Here is a 21,455-nt window from a genome sequence, read left to right as displayed (position 1 = left end):
ATATCATGGCTCATATTTATAGGGGAAACCACAAAATAGAGCTAGGTCCATTGTATGATGGATACCGTCTTACAATTTGTGTATTTTTTTTTGGGCCATTATTCTGCAGATTTATTTCTGCAGTATGTGGATCGGATTTGTTGAAATCTCATCCACTGTGCTGCTGCTGTTTCCTATGGTGTGGATTTTCAGTACCAAATCTACATAGCATATCCGAGCTGTGTGGATGAACCTTTAACCCATAGAAGGATGCAGAGGCTAAAGACTTATTCACACATTAGTGACATTTTTGATGAATCTAACAGCTACAGTCCTATGAAAAAGTTTGGGCACCCCTATTAATCTTAATCATTTTTAGTTCTAAATATTTTGGTGTTTGCAACAGCCATTTCAGTTTGATATATCTAATAACTGATGGACACAGTAATATTTCAGGATTGAAATGAGGTTTATTGTACTAACAGAAAATGTGCAATATGCATTAAACCAAAATTTGACCGGTGCAAAAATATGGGCACCTCAACAGAAAAGTGACATTAATATTTAGTACATCCTCCTTTTGCAAAGATAACAGCCTCTAGTCGCTTCCTGTAGCTTTTAATCAGTTCCTGGATCCTGGATGAAGGTATTTTGGACCATTTCTTTCTACAAAACAATTCAAGTTCAGTTAAGTTTGATGGTCGCCGAACATGGACAGCCCGCTCTCAAATGATCTGAAAACAAAGATTGTTCAACATAGTTGTTCAGGGGAAGGATACAAAACGTTGTCTCAGAGATTTAACCTGTCAGTTTCCACTGTGAGGAACATAGTAAGGAAATGGAAGACCACAGGGACAGTTCTTGTTAAGCCCAGAAGTGGCAGGCCAAGAAAAATATCAGAAAGGCAGAGAAGAAGAATGGTGAGAACAGTCAAGGACAATCCACAGACCACCTCCAAAGAGCTGCAGCATCATCTTGCTGCAGATGGTGTCACTGTGCATCGGTCAGCAATACAGCGCACTTTGCACAAGGAGAAGCTGTATGGGAGAGTGATGAGAAAGAAGCCGTTTCTGCACGTACGCCACAAATAGAGTTGCCTGAGGTATGCAAAAGCACATTTGGAGAAGCCAACTTCATTTTGGAAACAAAGCTTGAGTTGTTTGGTTATAAAAAAAAGGCGTTATGCATGGCGTCCAAAAAGAAACAGCATTCCAAGAAAAACACTTGCTACCCACTGTAAAATTTGGTGGAGGTTCCATCATGCTTTGGGGCTGTGTGGCCAATGCCGGCACCGGGAATCTTGTTAAAGTTGAGGGTCGCATGGATTCCACTCAGTATCAGCAGATTCTTGAGAATAATGTTCAAGAATCAGTGACGAAGTTGAAGTTACGCCGGGGATGGATATTTCAGCAAGACAATGATCCAAAACACTGCTCCAAATCAACTCAGGCATTCATGCAGAGGAACAATTACAATGTTCTGGAATGGCCATCCCAGTCCCCAGACCTGAATATCATTGAACATCTGTGGGATGATTTGAAGCGGGCTGTCCATGCTCGGCGACCATCTAACTTAACTGAACTTGAATTGTTTGTCCAAAATACCTTTATCCAGGATCCAGGAACTGATTAAAAGCTACAGGAAGCGACTAGAGGCTGTTATCTTTGCAAAAGGAGGATCTACTAAATATTAATGTCACTTTTCTGTTGAGGTGCCCATACTTTTGCACCGGTCAAATTTTGGTTTCATGCATATTGCACATTTTCTGTTAGTACAATAAACCTCATTTCAGTCCTGAAATATTACTGTGTCCATCAGTTATTAGATATATCAAACTGAAATGGCTGTTGCAAATACCAAAATATTTAGAACTAAAAATGATTAAGATTAATAGGGGTGCCCAAACTTTTTCATAGGACTGTATTCAAAATTGGATGTATACATCTATTTTTAATGGACATTTTGCATCTGTTCCATTCTGTTTATCTGTTTTTTGAGTGTCATCCATTTTGCATCAGTTTTTAACTGTCAGTGCCAAAAAATTCCTATTCATTTTCCGCCTCTGGCATTTTTGCTGAGGCCTGAATGGGCCTAATCAGCAGATAGTCTCGAGCCGCGGACACCGTGGTGGAATCAGCCACGGAATCTGTGGCAAAAGCGAGCAGGATGCTTTTTTCCTCATCCTGCTGCGGTCTGCCTCCCATTGAAAACAATGGGAGGCGGATTTTGGGAGGAATCTGCTCTGGATTCGGGGGCGAAATCCACCCCCAAATTCACGGCAAATACCTCTGTGTGAACATAGGCTTCCATTGGTCTTTCTGAACCACTGATCTGTCTCAACAAATGTCAATCTATTTTACATCCGTTAAAAACAGACAGAGTTTGTCATTTTGTTTTGATGCCCGTAATAAACGGTCGATCAATAAAACGGACATGTGTATAGACACATTGAAATCACTGACAGCCATTACAAAATCTGCCTTAGAAAGCCGTTATTCTCTGTTATGTGAATAAGGCCTACGTCTTCTGATAACAAAACTGTTGTTTAGTTTCAAGAACTGCACCAGAAAAGCGATGGTTAAATCGAATAATATCATACAGATGTGATCATCTAGTATCTATCATCTTTCAATATAGCACTGATCTCATGTACTCATAGTGTATCTACTACATCCAGTATAAGATATCCCTACGTGTTCCTGAACTGTGATAACAACCTCATTTTTAGAACTTGGAGGAGAAGAAAGTTTCTAATGCCGGAGAACCCAAAATAGGTCAACTCAAGTTGACCCCTCTTAAATCCTTAAAATAAAAGTGGAAAAGGAGCAGCAGACCTCCCGACAGCCAGGGCCTGTAACCTAGCAGCATCGGAAACACAACACAGATCTCATGTTAGGATTATTTGCTGCAGCAATGACAAGAGTTTATTTGCTTAGCATATAATCCTTTTTGTGTTTTTATCTTGGCACAAGTCTCGGTACGGCCTAAGCAGACACAGATTTCTCTTCAGCTGATCTGTAATAGTATATTCCCACCTCCGATCACTGCAGTCTTATGTCACAGAGGAGTCATTTATTTAATATTTTTCTCATGGCAGTCAATGTCTTAGAGATTAAGTAAAAGTGACCCCTAGATTTTGGATTCACATTTAAGTGTTCTGCAAGATGAAGCAATAAGAGGAATTAAGTGTATTCTCAGACTGCACTTCAGCGGTGATTCACAGCAGCCAGACCCTTTAAATAAACCAATGGTACAGAATTCCAATTATGATGGGAATTAGTCATTTCCCTTTGTTCTAACAATAGCACATAGTAAATTACTATATTATATTACTACATGCATTTTATTCTACTGCTTGCAATATGTCATATATAATATGTACCCTATGCCTTCATCTGGCTAGATCTGCTCACCCTAACCTTACAGGCCATTGAACAATAATCATTATTATTTATATAATATAATTCATTTCTAGGTTGTTCGTTATCATTTTAAAATCATGAAAAGAAGACATTTGGTAACCTTGACTTACCATATCCTTCGTTTCTAAACAACCCCAACTAGGCCTGGGTGATTTTTGGCTAAACATAGAATATGGATTTTTTCACATTTATGGGTGATATTTGATTTAAATCTCAAATTTATTGTGTTTTCTAAAAAAAAATTCAGTTATTTTTCCCAGGGAGAAGGATATACTTGGCGCAGGCTTCCTTGTCCAGTTACCCAACTACTGACTACAGTGAAGAAACTGTTGAGCATAGGTTGAGGCAGAAGGAGAAAGTTGTGCACACATGAAAAACATTGCTTAGTGGATTTTGTTAATATAGTCAATGACTTTCAAAGTACGGATTGTTTGTCAATGGCATTGGTTCCCAACAAGACTGCTTTGGAAACCTTCCAAGGCATTGCAACACCGGTCAGGAAGATGACCGTATGTCTTCATACAACATTATCTGCGTCCTTACCTGTTTTTGGACTATTACGTATGTATACCCATTTCAAACATACAGTACCCTTAAATTAATGGTGCTTTAAAAACATTACTGAGAGTATATCAATTGTCACATACATTACCAGAACACGTATCAGGTATCAAGTATGGACAACTCTTATAATGACGACACACATATGAAATAAGCTTTATTAACCACACCCTTAGGTGGAAGATATGAATTGCTGTGGTTGAATTGGCATCTGATGAAGATGAGTTCATGTCTAAATGTGAGATGTGGCTTAGGAAACAATACCTGTGGGTTGGCAGCCATGATGGTATAGTTTCCGTCATCATCCAGGGAGGCGGTGGCGGTATGAAGGGAGCAGGTTCCATCAGGTTCTCTCTGGATTCTGTAGTGTTCACTTCTTTTTGAGATTTGTTTACCATCTTTAAACCAATATATCTGTCGATAGAGATATAATAAGTAGAAGCTTGTCACTACAGGGCAAAAGGCGTGTGTTAGTGCCAGGAAGCATACGCAGACATAACAGCTGTAGATCTAGGCAGCTGCTCACAGACTCCATTCTAGTCTAACATATCAAAGAAATGAGCCCGCTGATCTAAAAGCTATTTAAGACATAAAGAAAAATGGATTCAAGCATTGCCAAGAATGCTAATCTAAGAAAGGTTTCAAGACATCCTCAATTTGTGGGCATATCATGTATTCTATCCACATGGTTTAAGGGGCATGGAATCGGAATGAGGAGTCTGTATTGCTTGAAAGAGCAGACCCTATCATGGTGACATAAATACAGCCTATGGAATACAGCATGGAAAAGGGGTAATAGTCAAAAAGTTGTGCCTTGGGTCTTACTAAGACTATTGACTATCTAGATTATTGGGTCTCCATGATGACTCGATACAACCTGGCATACTAGACATTATGATACTGATGTGAAAAATGCCAGTTATATCTATAGATGGAGAGATATTCTCCCACAGATTGACTTACTATGTACAAGCCATTCACAAATCTTCACATTCTATATGATCTTTCTTTCCAAAAATACTCAACCTATTTGCAACATTAATTGAACCTTTTTCATGTAAGAACACGAGCACAGCAACAAAATTAACCCCTTGTCCCAGTTATAAAAAAGCCACAAAGAGTTGGTAAGATTGCAGTAGTGATATCTAGTACCCGAGGCTTCCATCTTGCTGGTCATGTACTACTACTGTTGCTTTATAAAGACGATGAATCATGTAATTGGACACAGATGAAAGCACAATAAATCCAGCATCTCTCCTACTTAGCTGTACCTTCCAAGCCCCCGGCAGTATGAGAACACCGCTCGCTCATTGTATTTACTGTACAAAATGTTCCAAGTTTTGCAACAGCAGGAAGACACCGATAACAGTAAAAACCTAAAGGTAACATAAAGAGTCTCTTTCATAGATGTTTATCTATAACAAAGACTAATCCCATGTACTCATAGATTGTAAGCTCTTGCGAGCAGGGCCCTCAGTCCCATTGTGTGAAATGACTTTCTTTGTAATGTATCGTTCTGTCTGTATTTGAACCCTACAAATTGTACAGCGCTGGGTAATATGTTGGCGCTATATAAATAAAATTTAATATATTATTATTACGTTGTTCTATAATGGTGGCTTTTTTCGAAATGTCTAATGATCTGTGAGAGGTTGTGCTTGCAAATGTTAAGGGGTTCTCTGGAAATCTATATAATAAATATATTACTTATTCCCACACTTTGGAACATTAATAGGGTTGTCTACTGGACTAAGCTTTTAGAAAAAGGGAAAAATGGGATTAAAATGTAAAAGAGTTCCTGGACTCTCTTGAATGCAGCAAATGACAACTTAGTCAATCAATGGCCAAAGTGAGGACCCCCCTCAGGTAGGGGGCTGAGTGTTATTTTCTCTATGTTGAGAGGGATCGGGAACTAGAGAGAGGTCCTAGGAAGAATCTAAACAGCAGTGATGGGGGATCGGAGCGATAAAACTTCTTTGATTTTCTGTAACCCATTCTGCCTCCTTTCTATAAAACATTTATCCTGCCAGACAACGCTTTTTAATCCTGATCTCTAGGCATGGAAAAGCAAGAGTTTTTTTTTTATGTACATATCACCCAAGAAACCATTCATTCATTGGACAAGCTATGTACTTTCTCACGGGGAACACCTACCGCCTGTTGGCAGAATAAATATCTAAATGTAATAGAAATAACACAATTAGATATTGCATTAAAGAAAAGTGGGCCAACACAAGGAGGAAAATCATATAATCTGGCATATGCCCAGGCTTCTGCCTATTAACATAGAAAATACTGATTCATGACATTTCTGATCACGTGCGAAAACACCGTACAGATAAAACTGCTGTAAAATGCCTACTAAGGTTACTTTTAAGGAAACACCTTGTAAATATTGATTTATCTCCTCATAATCTCACTTGAGAGATAACGTTTTTTCTTTTAATCTCACACTTAAATTCCTCTTCTTCTTGCTGTCAGTACACCTTCTGTTCTCCATCACAAGCTGCCATCCTGGCCTGTGCCTGGCTATGTTCTGGCAGAAGTTTATACAGTCCATTGCATTTCTGAAGTTTTGCAACAAGATGCTGTTTTACTAGCTATAGTTATTATGGAACTTTGACTTCTTTTTACTACTCTGTCTGATATAAAGGTGCAACAAAAATTCCTGAGGATTTAGAAATACTATTTTTCATATGGATAAAAAAAAAAACGTGATGCAAAGCCAATATGAACTCTTAATGATAGCCGCAAGACAGGCTAGATTCTCAAGACCATCACTGCAGCCTATTGCTCTCATCCATCATTGTATGAGGAACACACTTAAATGGTGAGAGCATCAGACTTAAAGGGGTTGTCCCATCACAAGGATCCTATCTATACTGCTAGTTTATGTGGATTTAAGACTTTCCTATATGCATTGCTTTATCAAAACTGCTTTGTTTGGCCGCTATCTTAATATATTCACTTCATTGTTTACACTTCGTCTCTATGGCCCTTGGGATTATCTGCTCATTTGTTAAGTGATGTAGCTGCCTGCTCTCAGGGGGAGGGGCTGGGAGCAGCTCTGAGCTGTTTGTGTCTGATAAGTAGCGGAGCTTCTCAGAAAGGGGAGGTGAGAGCTCCGGGATTTCTGAGCTCTTATCAGTCAGTTAAATTGAATTTGGCTGATATGGGTATGGGCTGAGATAGGGAGTCCATTACCTCTGTATGTAATGCAAACTGACTCAAATCCAGCTCTGCTACATCAGCTTCACACTGTGGTAATTCATTTACAACCAATCCTGTGCAAGTGAAACCCCGCCCACCAATGTGCCGAGAAAAGCAGGAAGTGAATAGAGCACAACAGCCTGCAGGTTGGTGAACAAGCGTCATGGGAATACCCCTTTAAAGACTCTATTTCCTTACTTTATCACCAATACTGGCAATGGGCAGCTTTGTTAATATGTTGGAAACCCCTTTAGGCTAAGACCCCACGTGGTGTCCTGCAACAAAAAGTGGTGCGGGAAAAACACACTTTGCACAGAAGGTCTACAGATGTCAATTATACCTATGGAAACGCTGGCGGTTTCCCTATAGGTATAACTGACATGCTGCGATTTCCAAAACCGTAACGGTGAGGAACGAGCACCCCTGACGGTACATTTCTGCAGTGATATCGGTAGCCGAACACTCCCTTACCCTATAAGACATGAAAGGTCCTCTTTAAGCCTTGGACATAAACAGAGAAGCTGCATTGTGTAACTCATAAATGGTACAACATGAGAGGAGCAAAGTATTCACAAAGTTTCTCAGCACGTCAAGTAGATTTAATCTGTCATGTGGAGATGTACGCCATAACATTTATTATATACAGCCTCTTTTACATCCTTAAAATAAACTTTCATTAGGCTTCTTCAAACCACATGAGACATGTCCGAACCCTGCGCGGATGCTAATAGTTTACTTCTGGAATGTCTCGCATATTGTCTAATAAACACGTTGCTATGAGACTGTTGCTGTGTCTGTAAAGTGTACTGGAGCTCCAGGCTGCCAGCCCTAATAATTTTCTCAAGGATAAGAAATATCCCTTTATGACATTCATTGATCTCAAATTTCTTAAGTGTAATGTGGAGAGAAGAGAAGAAAGGTCCCATTCAGTGGAAGTAAAAAGTCTGAGAAGAATAAATAATGGGCGTATTTTTCTCCCACACTGCCGACTGCACTGCTATTCTGAAACGGAACATTAAACATTTATGAAGGAGTAAGGCCAATACCCTCCATCTTCCAAATACAACATGGGCTGCAAATTAGAAAAAGTAATCCTACAAAAATATAATTATCCTGGTAAATTTTAATGATAATCGGAAAACAATTTGGATCATTTGTTTATCTAAAGTCGGGGTTATTTTTTAAATCCTATCAGCCAAATAATACAATGCTTGGAGCTGGGTGTAGGTGACAGGCCCTCTTTTGTTAAGGTGCATACTTCTAGGCATTGATGTATTCAGCTGTGGTATGTCAGCTTACACTGCATTTATTGTCTGGGGAAAGTCCTGGACACATTAGATATGCATTCCTTACAGTGATTAATACATCATTAATTCCAGGTAACGCTACGAGATATTCTAATATCCTATTGTAGTATCAACCACAGTATTATCAACCAACAGTCTGCTTGATTATAGTGGGAGAAAGAATGGGGGAGAATTGCCCCCTGTTTATGTGTTATTTATACCCTTATAGTGGATCTCTTGACAAGGAGGAGTAGCTTATCGAGAAAGATGCCTCAATATTAGGACGGGAAATGCCGCAAAAAAAACCTTTGTGGGACAATATTGTGCAGTGGATATGCTCCAATTTCCGAAACCGTTGTGGTTTTGGAAATCACAGAATGTCAATTATACGTACGGAAACACTGCCGGTTTCCTTATAGGTATAATCGAAGTGCAAAGCCTGCAAAGGAAACCTCGGCGAACTTTCTGTGAAAAGTGCTTTTTTGCTGAAGATACTACGTAGGGCCTTAGCCTTAAGGTTAGAGAAAATTGCAACAACTTGTAATCCAGCATTAGTGTAAATATCAGACAGGATTTGTAAATCTGCCCCATCATGTTGGTCCACTACGCACTTTTTAAGAACAATGCATAAATAGTATGTTCCATTGGTAAAGGGAAAGAAAAGGAAGGAATAGCGCTAGGGTTGTAACTTGAAGGGGTGCAGAGGGTGCAGTCTCACCGGGACCCAGGAGCCTTAGGGGACCCATACACACTGGCATCAGTACTGAGATTGCACCTCCCATCTGGCCTATAAGCCAAGGAGACCCACAGATTACCCTAACCACACTAAGGGTGATTAAACTCTTTAGTACCCGTAACCATGACTATCAAGAATTTGCAGTAGGGATGAGTTAGGGGGCCCCAGACAAAAGATTGCATTGGGGCTCAGAAGATCTTAGTTACACCACTGAATAGCACAGTATTTAACTCTCTCCATACTGTTTCCCAAAGCAGCCCTAGAAGAGAGTATTTACCCTAACAAGGATCACCCTCAAAAAGAGATTATTCTAAAGTCCTATACTAGATTATGTTAAAACATCTCTACCTTATGGGTTCACCAAGGCATAAAGTAACAGAAAGGTCCAATGTAATACCAGTGTTGATATAGTTATGCATCTTTCTAATAATCCCTGATGGAGGATACACCTCATTTATGACAAGGTGTAACCTGCACTGAAATCTTTGTTAGCTATGAGCTGGCGTAGATTTCAGGCATCGTCAAATAAGTAAGCTGATGTAAATTATCATAAATTTAATGTTTTGGTAGCCCCAACCATGCTCCACACTATGTCTCTTTTCAGGAAAGTGGCAAGGGTGACATAAACGAGAAAATAATGTTTTCCCGCATTCACTCCCATAAAAAACATGGAGTGAAAATCGTTATTTTCTTACCTACACTAGCCAAGGGAAAGCTGATACACACAATACAGCACAGCTGGACACATTATAAAGTCTATGAATTTACTGATGACATTGTGTAACTAGAAATGGCATATTTTGCATAAGTGTTACAGAAACATATATGTGCTGTCATTTACAGGATTACTGAATGTCCTAACGCAGTCTTCATGGAACTGAATGCATCTGGCACACAGATAACATAAGACGCAATATGGAAACACACATTATGCAATGAACTCTCTACACCTTCCCTATATCTCTTTGAAACCCATTAACTAAAAGCATATATATATATATATATATATATATATATATATATATATATATATATGTTTAGGAGAGAAGTGACTTGATAGAACACAGATGTATCAGATTATTTATCCCTCAATGTGGTTTATCGCACTCACTGTGATGGAGAGACTTATCAGGGAAGAACATGATCTTAAAGTAAATCAAAGCACTTTAAGAGAATTTGACAGACACCAAGCTAAGCGACAGACTGTAATAAGTACATGAAAATTATTCTAATGTATATACTGCAGGGTTACATTTCATAACTGCCATTATGTATTAGATCAATGAGGCTACCCATCTCTCTGAGGATCCTACCCCATACTACTGAACAATTTAAACTTTTCCACAGTCAGGCCGAGACCCCACGTTTTAGAAACACAGCATTTTTTGTTGCAGATTTTGTTTTGGGTTTTTTTGAGCCAAAGCCAGGAGTATATTGAGCAGAAGGTAGAACTATTAGCACTTCCTATTAATTTCCCATTCCTTTTATAGTCATTCTTGGCTTTGGCTCAAAACAAAACACCCAAAATCTGCAACACAAAACGCTGCGTTTCTGCAATGTGAGGCCTCAGCCTTAAACCAGGGTCCCATGTGGCATAAATGCCTGTTCACGTAAGTGTCCTGTTGTTTTTCATTGTCGTGTATATGAAGCCTGAGGGTGAGATCAGACGGAGTATTGGACCAGAACCTGAAGGTCGCCTCAGGTTCTGGTCCAAAATACGGGTAGCCGTGGCTGAATGCCGGTGTACTGCATCGGCATTCAGTCGTGCATTCCGCTCTGGATTAGGCCCAGGGAGGGAGTGTCTTCAGGCGGATGTCGCGAGGTGAATCCACCTGAAAGAATGAGCATCTCACTTCTTTTTCCCAAGAGCCGGCTCTTGGAAAAAAGAACTGACCTGCTCCCATTGATTTTATCCTTAAAATCCTGACCAACAAACTCTGTCTGAACTGACCCTGCCTAACAGCAGCAAATTGTTAAACCACTGTCTGTTTCCAAGAGCCACCAGCACAAATTTTACAGCATCTATAGATATGACTGGAGGTAACTACAAGAAACTCAAAACCACTAAAAGTGGTAAGAAAAGGGACTCAGCTTTTTTTTTTTTCTTTTCAACAAAAGTTGCAACTATAATTGTAGTTATAATATGGACTGAAGACAGGTCCCATTCCTGACTCTTGACTTCCTCACCTTTGGCTTTGGATTGCCAGTGACCTTGCAGGAGAAAGTAGCAGACATCCCCTCAAATATCTTGTAATGTTTCAGTTTTGTCTCGAATTGAGGAGGAGAGCTGTCCACGTCAAAGTCTTCTCCATGTTCCACGTCATCATCTGATTCTTCAACTGGAGACCGCTCCAGGCGATATTCGATTTCACTGATAAGTCTCTGCTCAAAGCTGGAAACTTTGTATTCCTGCCAGATTGAAAGAGAAGTTTACTTAATAATCCTAGTTATTTGATGTATTCTTTTGCCTTCATATTCCTGGTACAAGCCTGGAATAAAACAAATTTTAGACTAAAAACTGAGATTCGGTGACACTAGACTCGGTTACCCACAAATTATCCACTGTATAAAGAATATCGTGCAGGCGTCTTAATAAGAGAAATGCGTCAGGTTTTATTTTGCTCAGAGGGGACAATAAAGATACATTTCTGACATTGACATTTGGTCTCTACACCTCAAGGATAATTTGCTATCTCTAGGGAGATGGATGAAAGGAAATATTAGTCTGTAAGTCTATGTATTTATTAGCCTGTAAAAGTCACATGGCGAAAACAATGTTTTAGTGTTATCTGTCAGCCCAAGAGACAGAAGCCGCCTGACTACCATATTGTTTCATAGGAGTAGGTTGATGTGAAAGGCTTTTCTCTGGAGTCCCATATTACATGTTATTTTATAGCGCGTTTATGATCTTTTCTTGTCTTCGTACTCTTTGCAGAAGAGTAAAGGAATGTACAAGTGGACCAACGCGGAGGGTTACTTAATGGCTGAGTGGAGAGAAGGCGCTGCTGTATGTGAATAATATGGCTGTAAGTTCCTGAAGAACAACATGTGGCATTTCATAAGTCATTTCTAAGATACTGATTTATAAATAGGTGATGACTAGTTCCAGCGTCAAGGCTTTCTATTCATTCCTGATGATAAATGGGTAGAAGTGTTACTATGTTACTATGTAGAATACTTAAAGATGACCTGTCACAGCGTACAGAATGTTAAATAATGTACAGAATGTTAAATAACATACAACATTTATTTGCCTCTGTACCCCTGACTAATTTGGCATCCTTTCATGAAAAATCTGTCCACTAGGTCAAGAGATATGGGCACTGGGGGGCTGTATGTAAACTAACTCTTATTCTCCATATGGGCAGTAACCTCTGCAAACACCGCCCACTTGGGAAATAAGAGCTTATTTACATACGACCTTCCAGGGGCTATACTTTTTGACTGGATGGACAGATTTTTTTATTTAACCCCCCCCCCCCAATTAAAAAAACCCAGCAAATTGATCAGGGGCGCAACATCAAATGAATGAGTTATGCCATTTAGCATTACGCAATAGGTGAAAAGATGCTTATTACGCACTAGAGATGAGCGAACAGTGAAATATTCGAGATTCGATATTCGTTTTGAATATCCCCTCAATATTCGATCGAATATCGAACCCCATTATAGTCTATGGGGAATAAATACTCGTTTTAGGGAAAGCCACACCTTGACTCAGGAGAGTCACCAAGTCCACTATGACACCCCAGGAAATGATGCCAACACCCTGGAATGCAACTGGGACAGCAGGGGAAGCATGTCTGGGGGCATCTAACAAGCCCAAGTCCCCGTATTACGTCGGAATCCCTGTCAGCTTGCGATATGCGGGAGCTGACTTTTTCCCTTAGGCTATGCATTGATCAGCGTTGATTGGCCGAATGCCATACAGAGTACAGCATTCAGCCAATCAACGCTGGTTCTGCTGGAGGCTCGTCTGTGAGGAGGTGGAGTCTAAGATCGGTCCACAGCAGTCTCCATTGTGGTCCGATCTCAGATGTAGCAGAGCTGGCCGTGTGCTGAGATGCAGCAGAGCTGAGTGTGCGCTGAACCCTGCTGCATCTCCGGTGTAGCAGAGCTTAGCGCACGGCCAGCTCTGCTACATCTGAGATTGGACCACAATGGAGACTACTGTGGACCAATCTTAGACTACGCCTCCTCCGGCAGAACCAACGTTGAATGGCCTAATGCTGTACATTATATGGTATTCGGTCAATGCATTCCTATGGGAAAAAGTCAGCTCCTGCATATCGCAAGCTGACAGGGATCCCGTCGAGATAGAGCCCCAAAGAGATGTTTGAGTAACATTCCCACCTAAATAAAGGTAATCCCTAGCTAACCCTGCCTGTACATCTATCCCTGTCTCACAGTCACATAGTTCACAGTCTCATATGACCCAAATTTGAAATCGACCATTCGTATAACGTGGAGGTCACCTGATTTAGCCAGCCAATTACTTTTTCCGATTTTTTTTCGATGCTTCCGTTGTCGTAGTTGAAGTCCCACCTCCCCTGCACAGTCATTGGTGCAAAAAAGCACCAGGGAAGGTGGGAGGGGATACAAATTTTTAGTGCGTTTGCCTCGTGGTATTCGATTGGAATAGAATACCTTGAACGGCCTGATATTCGATCGAATATCAATTCGATCGAACGCTGTTCGCTCATCACTATTACGCACATGTCATTTTTTTTTTTTTCATTCCAGTACTGGCTGGCATTCTCCTTCAAAGGGTCCAAATGCTGTATGCTAGTGTATACCCTGGGAGCCTAAGCTACTACACAACCTCATACACTGCAGTTTGAGAGCTGCATACTACTACACAACTTCCTATACTGCAGTTTGGGGGCTATATACTATGATACGACCCCATATACTGAAGTTTGGAGGCTATATACTACGATACAACCCCATATACTGCAATTTGGGGCTTTATACTACTACTCATCTCATACACTGCAGTTTGGGGGCTGCACACTATCACACAACTTCATACACTGCACTTTGGGGACTATACACTACTATACAAACCCCATATACTGCAGTTTGGGGGCTATATACAACGATACAACCCCATATACTGCAGTTTGGGGGCTATGTACTACTATACAACCCCATATACTGCAGTTTGGGGGCTATATACTACTACACAACCTCCTATTCTGGCACTGAGACTAATATGAATAAATGACAAGGTGACATACCATAAAGCATTATAACACTAGCTGCACATTGATTTTGTAAAAACAAAAAGCAGTCATTCTATGCTACTTTCTTATACTATTTTTAGAGGAGGAATTTCAGGTATTTACGTATATTATTATTGCAGGTTGTACGTAATGTCACATGGCATTCCCCTAGATTTTCTATTGTTGTGGAGGTTTCTATTGGAATTTTTTTATGTGCTTTGCAAAACTAAACATCATCACACTCTAAATGGTTATCTGTGTATGAGTCAGTGCAAACATACACAACCAGTTCCTATATGAACACTGTGAAAGTTGAGTCAATACAGGTGGGTTTTAGCTGGTGTGCACTCCAAGGCATTAAGTGAAACTGAGCAAAACAGTGCCATCATGCAATGGAAACCTTTGTAGCATACGTGATAGGCACCTAGTGAGGAATAATGCCTTCCTCACACATAGAGTTTATCATTAGTTTTTTGTGACATCATTAACTATTATCTTACCTTCCGGGCAAAATACAGATGGTTATACAAAATGATACAGTCAATGGCAATCTCATGACATCATATGTTAAAACAGCCAAAATCAACACAATGTAGAGTGTTTAGTGAGAGTAAAGATGTGTGTAAGTGTAGAGATGAAAGACAGGGGATAGTAACCTTCTGCAAGTCAAGAGGGTTCTCTACAGAAGCATCAAGAGAGGAAACAGAGGAAACTTCCTGCAAAGGTAGAAAAGAAGGTGAAAACTTGTAGAATGGAAGTAGTTATTGGATTGCTCTGCGCTTACTGATAGTGCTGTTCTGCACTGTTGTGGCATAAGACTTAGTTTACTATCGGGATTACTAGGATGTTTCATACAAACCGATAATTGTAAATCCAAACGTCATCTGAGTTCATGAGAAACATGGAAGAATTCAGCTCTATATAGTTAATATAGATAATTTCCTTGTGACTTCTGGGATCTAATGTGTTTTGGGGTGTAATCATTTAGGATGACATATCCCATGTTGTTTTACCCCTGAAAACGAACATCTCACAGGATCAGCAGATACACATACACATTGGTTTGTCTGTCGAGCAATCCGCTAGAAAAACAGCACAGTCTATTATAATACCTAGAGGTTCAATGACGGTGATGCAGAAGACTACACTTACACAGAGTAACTAAACTACCAAAGAACTTTTCATTTCCTGGCAGTATTTGTGTCATTAATATATTATGGAAATACTATATTAATATATGTTGATTCCATTTTGTAAAATTCTGTATTTCTTTCTCTCCAGTTTTTCCTGCATATTCTTTCCCTTACTTTTCTTTTGAGAGCTCTACTCGACCTCTTACTGTGTACGATATACAGACTGCATAAGGCTGAGGCCCCACATTGTGGAAATGCAACTTTTTTGTTGCAGATTTTGCTGTGATATTTTGAGCCAAAGTTGGGAGTGGATTAAGTAGAGGTATAAGAACTTCCTATATAATTCCTATTCCTTTTGTAGACATTTTTGGCTTTGGCTGAAAAAACTGCAGCAAAATCTGCAACAAAAAAGCCTCAATGTGGGGTTTCAACCTAAAATAGGGAAAAGAAAAATGGGGGTTTCACTGCAAATTAATATGCCTTAAGCATTATACACCATAGAAGTTTGCTTCTGGTGACATATAAAAAAGGATTCTCATCTCTCATATGACACCAAAAAGAAGTTTCTACTTTGTACAATGGCCGAGATATAACAGTTCAAACAGACCCTCTTCTACCCTTAGTTTCCCTGATTTACACACACAGACCCGTGTACAGTACACAGTGAAAAACAGGTCCAGCTCTCAAAAAAGAACCCAGGGAAAGGAATAAAGAAGTGCAGGATTTCACAGAAAGGATCTGAAATTTGTTAATAAAGTTCATTATAAAATTGATTCATGACATAAATATTGCCAGAAATATAAAAGTTGCTTGAACGTTTAGTTACATTTTAAAGCAGAGTATTGGATAGAAGATATTAATATTATATGATCTCAACTAGTATTCAGGCTGCGGTAAAGGAACACTAAAGCAAGAATGAGTGGTCAAAGTGAAAAAGGAGTCTAGTTGTCCTCACAGTTTGTCAATCTACTGTATGGAATTCTGTGTTTGATCCAGACACAAACAGTCTGCGATCCTGCAGACAACACCGGGTTAAGCTTTTGCTATACATTTTCATCTTCGATTATTTGCTCCTTTGTTAAGCTCCAAGGGATAGATCTTAACAAAGGGGCAAGGGTTAACAATCCTTTGTCCTACTGCAGAAAGGAGAGGTTGCTGCCCCGGCCAGTGTTCTTACAGCTTGTTACAGGATCGTGATGAGGGGTAAGTGGACATGTCTGAGCTCCTGGGAAACAGGGAGAAAAATTGCTTATATATAGCTCAGCTTTATTGTTAGGGCAAAGGAGTGAAGAACGTGAAGGGAATAACTCTTGGAATATGTTAAAATTCCATTGTCCGTTTTTTTGTTTTTAGTATTCCTTTAAATGCTGGTCATGTTAAAGTAAAAACACATGTGGCTTAAAGGGAATCTGCCACCAAAACGTTACTGTTCTCGTTGAACTATAAGCAAAGTCAGATAGCCAGGGCTCACATGAACAAAACTTTTTTTTCTGCTTCCCCATTGGTGTCTGAGATATTTTTTTTTCCCGGATATGCTAATGAGTTGGTTCTTGAAATGAAGGTGTCATTGTAACTGTCATCGCACCGAAGAACTATTCTTTCAGCACCCAGTACTTCCATCTTTCTCCCTTCCATATAATGGACATGTATACTGTCACGTCCTGTCAATCTGAGCATAGAGGCAGATCTTTGGTGCAATAAGAGTATCAGTGATGCCCTCATTGTACCCAAAAGCTCATTAGTATCAGGAATAAAGCTAATATCTCAGCAATGGAGACTGATCATGAAGCAGAAAGAATGTTTTATTCACATGAACCCCTGTAATCTGAGTGTTTTTGTGGTTCACTAGGAATTGTTCTGGTAAGAGACTCTCATAACAGGGATCCGTTCATGTGAATTTGGGACACTAAGCAAATATTATGTTATTATTGACAAGTGATTTAGTATCCCAAATATGCCTATAATAAACCTACCTGTTCCTGGGGTAGTTAAAAAACAAAACCTTCACATTCAGATGAGACTCTGCTGCTATAAGATGCATGTACAACTCTCCAGTGAAGCTAACTGGGAACTGGCTAGCATCATTGGAGAAACACACACGTCTCAGTAGCATTCACTTCTAGGTAAGTATAGGCTTTTTCCGAAACCTCTCATCACAGACAGACCTATTATAGCCATATTTTGCACACTAAACCAATGGTCCATAAGGCGATACTGGCTGTTTAGTGTCCCAAATTCACCAGACAGATTCCATTTAATGCCAGTGTATTTGTCTATAGGTACTGTGGCAAGAATGCATCCCATAAACTGGAAGGCAAGAACAATCCTATAAAATTATGGGAAGAGTTTCTGGAATAACAAAACCGTGCACATGCACACAGATGCAATCCAATGCTATACAAGGCATATCATGGATGTAGCATTCACATGTAGCACAAATGAGGGAAACCAATGGAGTCACAACTTGCTTCCAAAACAGTCTAAATACATCTTTAACTCTGCTATGTCACTAAGTAAGAAGGTAATGAAGCTACTGAACTGCTGCTTGTTTTGTGGAGTTATTTCAGTGATTTATTGATTTTTGTAAAAGTCCTTGAAATATTTGTTTCTAGGTAATTATTCTTCATCGTACACGGTCACATATCGCTGAGAATGTAAGGAATGTTGCCTTTGTTTTTGCCAAGGTACACTTTAGTTAAAATGTGTGCATGTCTTAGAGGTGTAGTACAGGATAGCTATCAAGAAAATGTTTAGAGTGTCAAAGCAACAAATCTTCCTGACCAAAGTTCTTCTATGATCAGTTTAGGAGAAATAGATATTAACATGTACCTGTGAATTCAAGTCATCTTCTGGCTCCTGAATGTTAAAAACTGTGGCTGCGTTGTCTGCTCCAAGCAATCGTCGAGCCATTTTCTCCTCATATGTCAATTTCTAAGGAGAGAAGCAAATAGAGTAGATTACAATATTCTATTAATATATTTATTCTACAATAATGGTGGGAAAATGAATTATTATGTGTGGCTACACCCAAAGGTGACTCTTTCTTGTGGCTCAGGACACTTTCATTAATGGTGTCCAATTGTCCTAGTAGGGTATATGGCTGGGGGTTGCCTTCATAAGGCAATCCCTTTAAATGGGGGTTGTCCAGGGAGTTTAGTTTTACTTATTTCAGAGGTTTTACATGTTATAGATAGAGGTTCCGTGCTGGTTCAGACTCCAAGTCATGTGATTGAAATCAGCACCAGGTCCCCAGGTCGCTCCACCTCCTCCCTCCTTTCCCATTTCCACAGATATTTACTCGAGCTATTGGGTTGCAGACTATAATAAAGTGAAACAAGAAAGGAAGGAAGAGGTGGAGCAGCACGTGGATCGGGTCCTAGTTCTGATCATGGAAACCAGTGTTGGAAACCCATAGGTACAAGATGCAAACCATCCCCCCCTCCCCCCGGAAGGAGTAGTTAAGGTTAAACTCCCTGGACCTTTTTTTAACAAGTATAATTTTCTATAATTATTAGAAGCCAATTGTGATGGTTATTTTTTAACCAAAATGAGCAGCGCCAAATAACAGGTTTCAGGATCAACTACAATTCTGTGCGTCTCAGAGGTTAAAGGGATTATTTAGAAATGTGTCCATCACTAAGGATATCATTGGGTCTATTATTAAATAACTTGGACAAGCTATGAAAGAGTTACAAAGACGTCATTCTGCTTATCTTGTAACGCAATGAGGAAACTTAAAAGTCCATAAAAGTACCGGTTGCCCATTGTTTAAAAGCTCTTCTTTGAAGCGAAGTTTTCTCTCCAGATCTTGAATGACTGCATCTTTTGTTCCTTGAATCTCCTCATCAGATGCTATGCGGGCAGTCCGGCCAGCCTTCTTTGGGAAACCCCTAATAAGAAAACAAAGTAAATAAGACGAGTCACCAACTCCATTTGATGTTGGACTTTCTGCACATGCATTACTACTGACTATTGGGAAGTATGGGCTAAAAATATAAAAAAGACTGGCGCCCGTATGTTGAAAAAGATAATGATCTATCAGTTGCAAGGTGGTGAACAAACATAGAATACAAATGGGGTAAAAACCGGGAATAGAGGAAGCGCTACTGAGTCAAGAGTGAGTCCAAGGGTTATTTGGTAACTTCACTTTATTGGTTCCAATGACAGAAGATAAAACGATAGGCTACGCGTTTCGACGCTGGTCAAGCGTCTTCTTCAGGCCAATGTGTATTCCACTGTCAGTGTGGGAACCTATTCCCGTTTTTTACCCCATTTGTATTCTATTGTGAAGTATGCCAGTCTGATATTCAACTATATACGTAACTGGATTATGGGAAGAAGACGTAGAACATGTTCGCAATGTCATTGATCTGATGTTAACGTTTCATAAAAATAGACAAAAGTCTGGAGAAAATATTGGCACTGAACCACAGACACAGCAATATAGTCAGCTGTAGCTGGATAGCTGTAGGTTCACTCATATCTTATAATATGGGTTACAAATGAGGGTGATCTATTAATATGGACTACACCTTTTCATTGGGTTATGCTTCTTATAAAGCCAGTATTTCCCAATACGGATCTACTCTATTAGATAAGGCTAGGTACACATCTGCGTTTGGCTTTCCATTTGGGGCTTGGGGACCCTCCAAACGGAAACCTAATCCACATAATAAAGCAGTAATCTTAGGAAACCCATGGACCCCATAGACTATAATGGGGTCCATTTGGTTTCCATGCAAAAAATGCGTAGAGAAAAGCGCTGCTTGAAAAACGGAATCCCCAAATGCAGATGTGAACTGAGCCTAAACTGGCCATACTCCTGAGATCAATGGTGGCTAAACAATTTTGGCAGAACTGTCTAACCATGTAATGTGTACCTGTGTATGGGAATGAATTGCAAGGGAGAATTGTGTGCAATAGTTGGATTTCAACATGACTGACCCTTCATGTTCACAGAAATAAGCTGTCGCCAGCAGCTTACTCCCCTCTCCCCATATAAAACACATATACTGCTCTGTAGAGCCAAGAGAACATGTGTATAGAGGGTCATATAGAACAGCTGCAGTTATTTAATAGGCATGGCCAGCCTTAGAGCTGATAGACATGCAATGGTGGACCACCAATATCCTGTGACTTCATTTTCCCTACAGCAGACAGCGAGGGATATCTAAATTTAGACTTGGAATTCAGCATTATAATATGACAGATTTCTGATTCCTGAAGCCTTTACTGGTCACAGAATATTATATCCAAGCCAATGCTATAATTGCCGACTTTACAATACCGGATTATGAAAACAAACATTTGCAATATTTTTCCATTACTAATTTTCATGGCTTTGACTGACCACTCTGTGGGGAGGTTACCATATTTTCCTAAATCCAGCCTCCCTATGGGAACTAGTGGAAAAATGAATCATGTCCAAGCTTGAAAAGATTGTGCCTCTGAGATATTCAGATACTGATAAAAAATGATACACCAGGCAAATCGGACTGGAGAGACCCTGGAAAGGCGCCAAGCACAGTGTATAAAATTATTATATCCAGTATTTATATTACAGACTCCTTCGTTTCTGAGAAATGGGATATTACATGTGATACTGACTATCACTAAATTAGTTTCTCCTTGCCATAGGCAGCTGGAATTACTGTAACCAAATCCAGATTGCTCTCAATGTACACTGGAAATTCCTTGCTGGTTACATACAGACAGATAATAATACTTCCAATTTTGGTTTAATCTTCTTTTCCCTTAAAAGTATGTAAATTCTGAATATTGCTTATGGGTCAGTATCATAAAGAAAGGCAATGCTCAGTCAATCGGTATGGCCACGATATGATGGTGCTTTGCTTGCTTTGTGATTTTATACCTTACCACGTTGCACAAGTCTGTATATGGTT

The 21,455-nt window shown here is 39.7% G+C and overlaps 1 protein-coding gene across 2 annotated transcripts in view; it reads right to left on the bottom strand.

Annotated features, from left to right (window-relative positions):
• The window catches only part of PALLD (palladin, cytoskeletal associated protein), a 247,199-nt gene that overhangs the window by 15,262 nt on the left and 210,482 nt on the right, over window positions 1-21,455 (bottom strand). For both annotated transcript variants that reach the window (XM_075258140.1, XM_075258151.1), the window contains 4 exons: window positions 19,307-19,442; window positions 18,382-18,483; window positions 11,382-11,603; window positions 4,227-4,376 (listed from right to left, as the gene is read on the bottom strand). In XM_075258140.1, the coding sequence (XP_075114241.1) occupies window positions 4,227-4,376; window positions 11,382-11,603; window positions 18,382-18,483; window positions 19,307-19,442 (610 nt within the window). The remainder of the gene's footprint in view (window positions 1-4,226; window positions 4,377-11,381; window positions 11,604-18,381; window positions 18,484-19,306; window positions 19,443-21,455) is intronic.

Source organism: Leptodactylus fuscus, chromosome 1, assembly GCF_031893055.1.
Source record: "Leptodactylus fuscus isolate aLepFus1 chromosome 1, aLepFus1.hap2, whole genome shotgun sequence".
In the NCBI taxonomy this organism is placed as follows: Eukaryota; Metazoa; Chordata; class Amphibia; order Anura; family Leptodactylidae; genus Leptodactylus; species Leptodactylus fuscus.
This window is presented reverse-complemented; position numbering and strand designations above follow the sequence as displayed.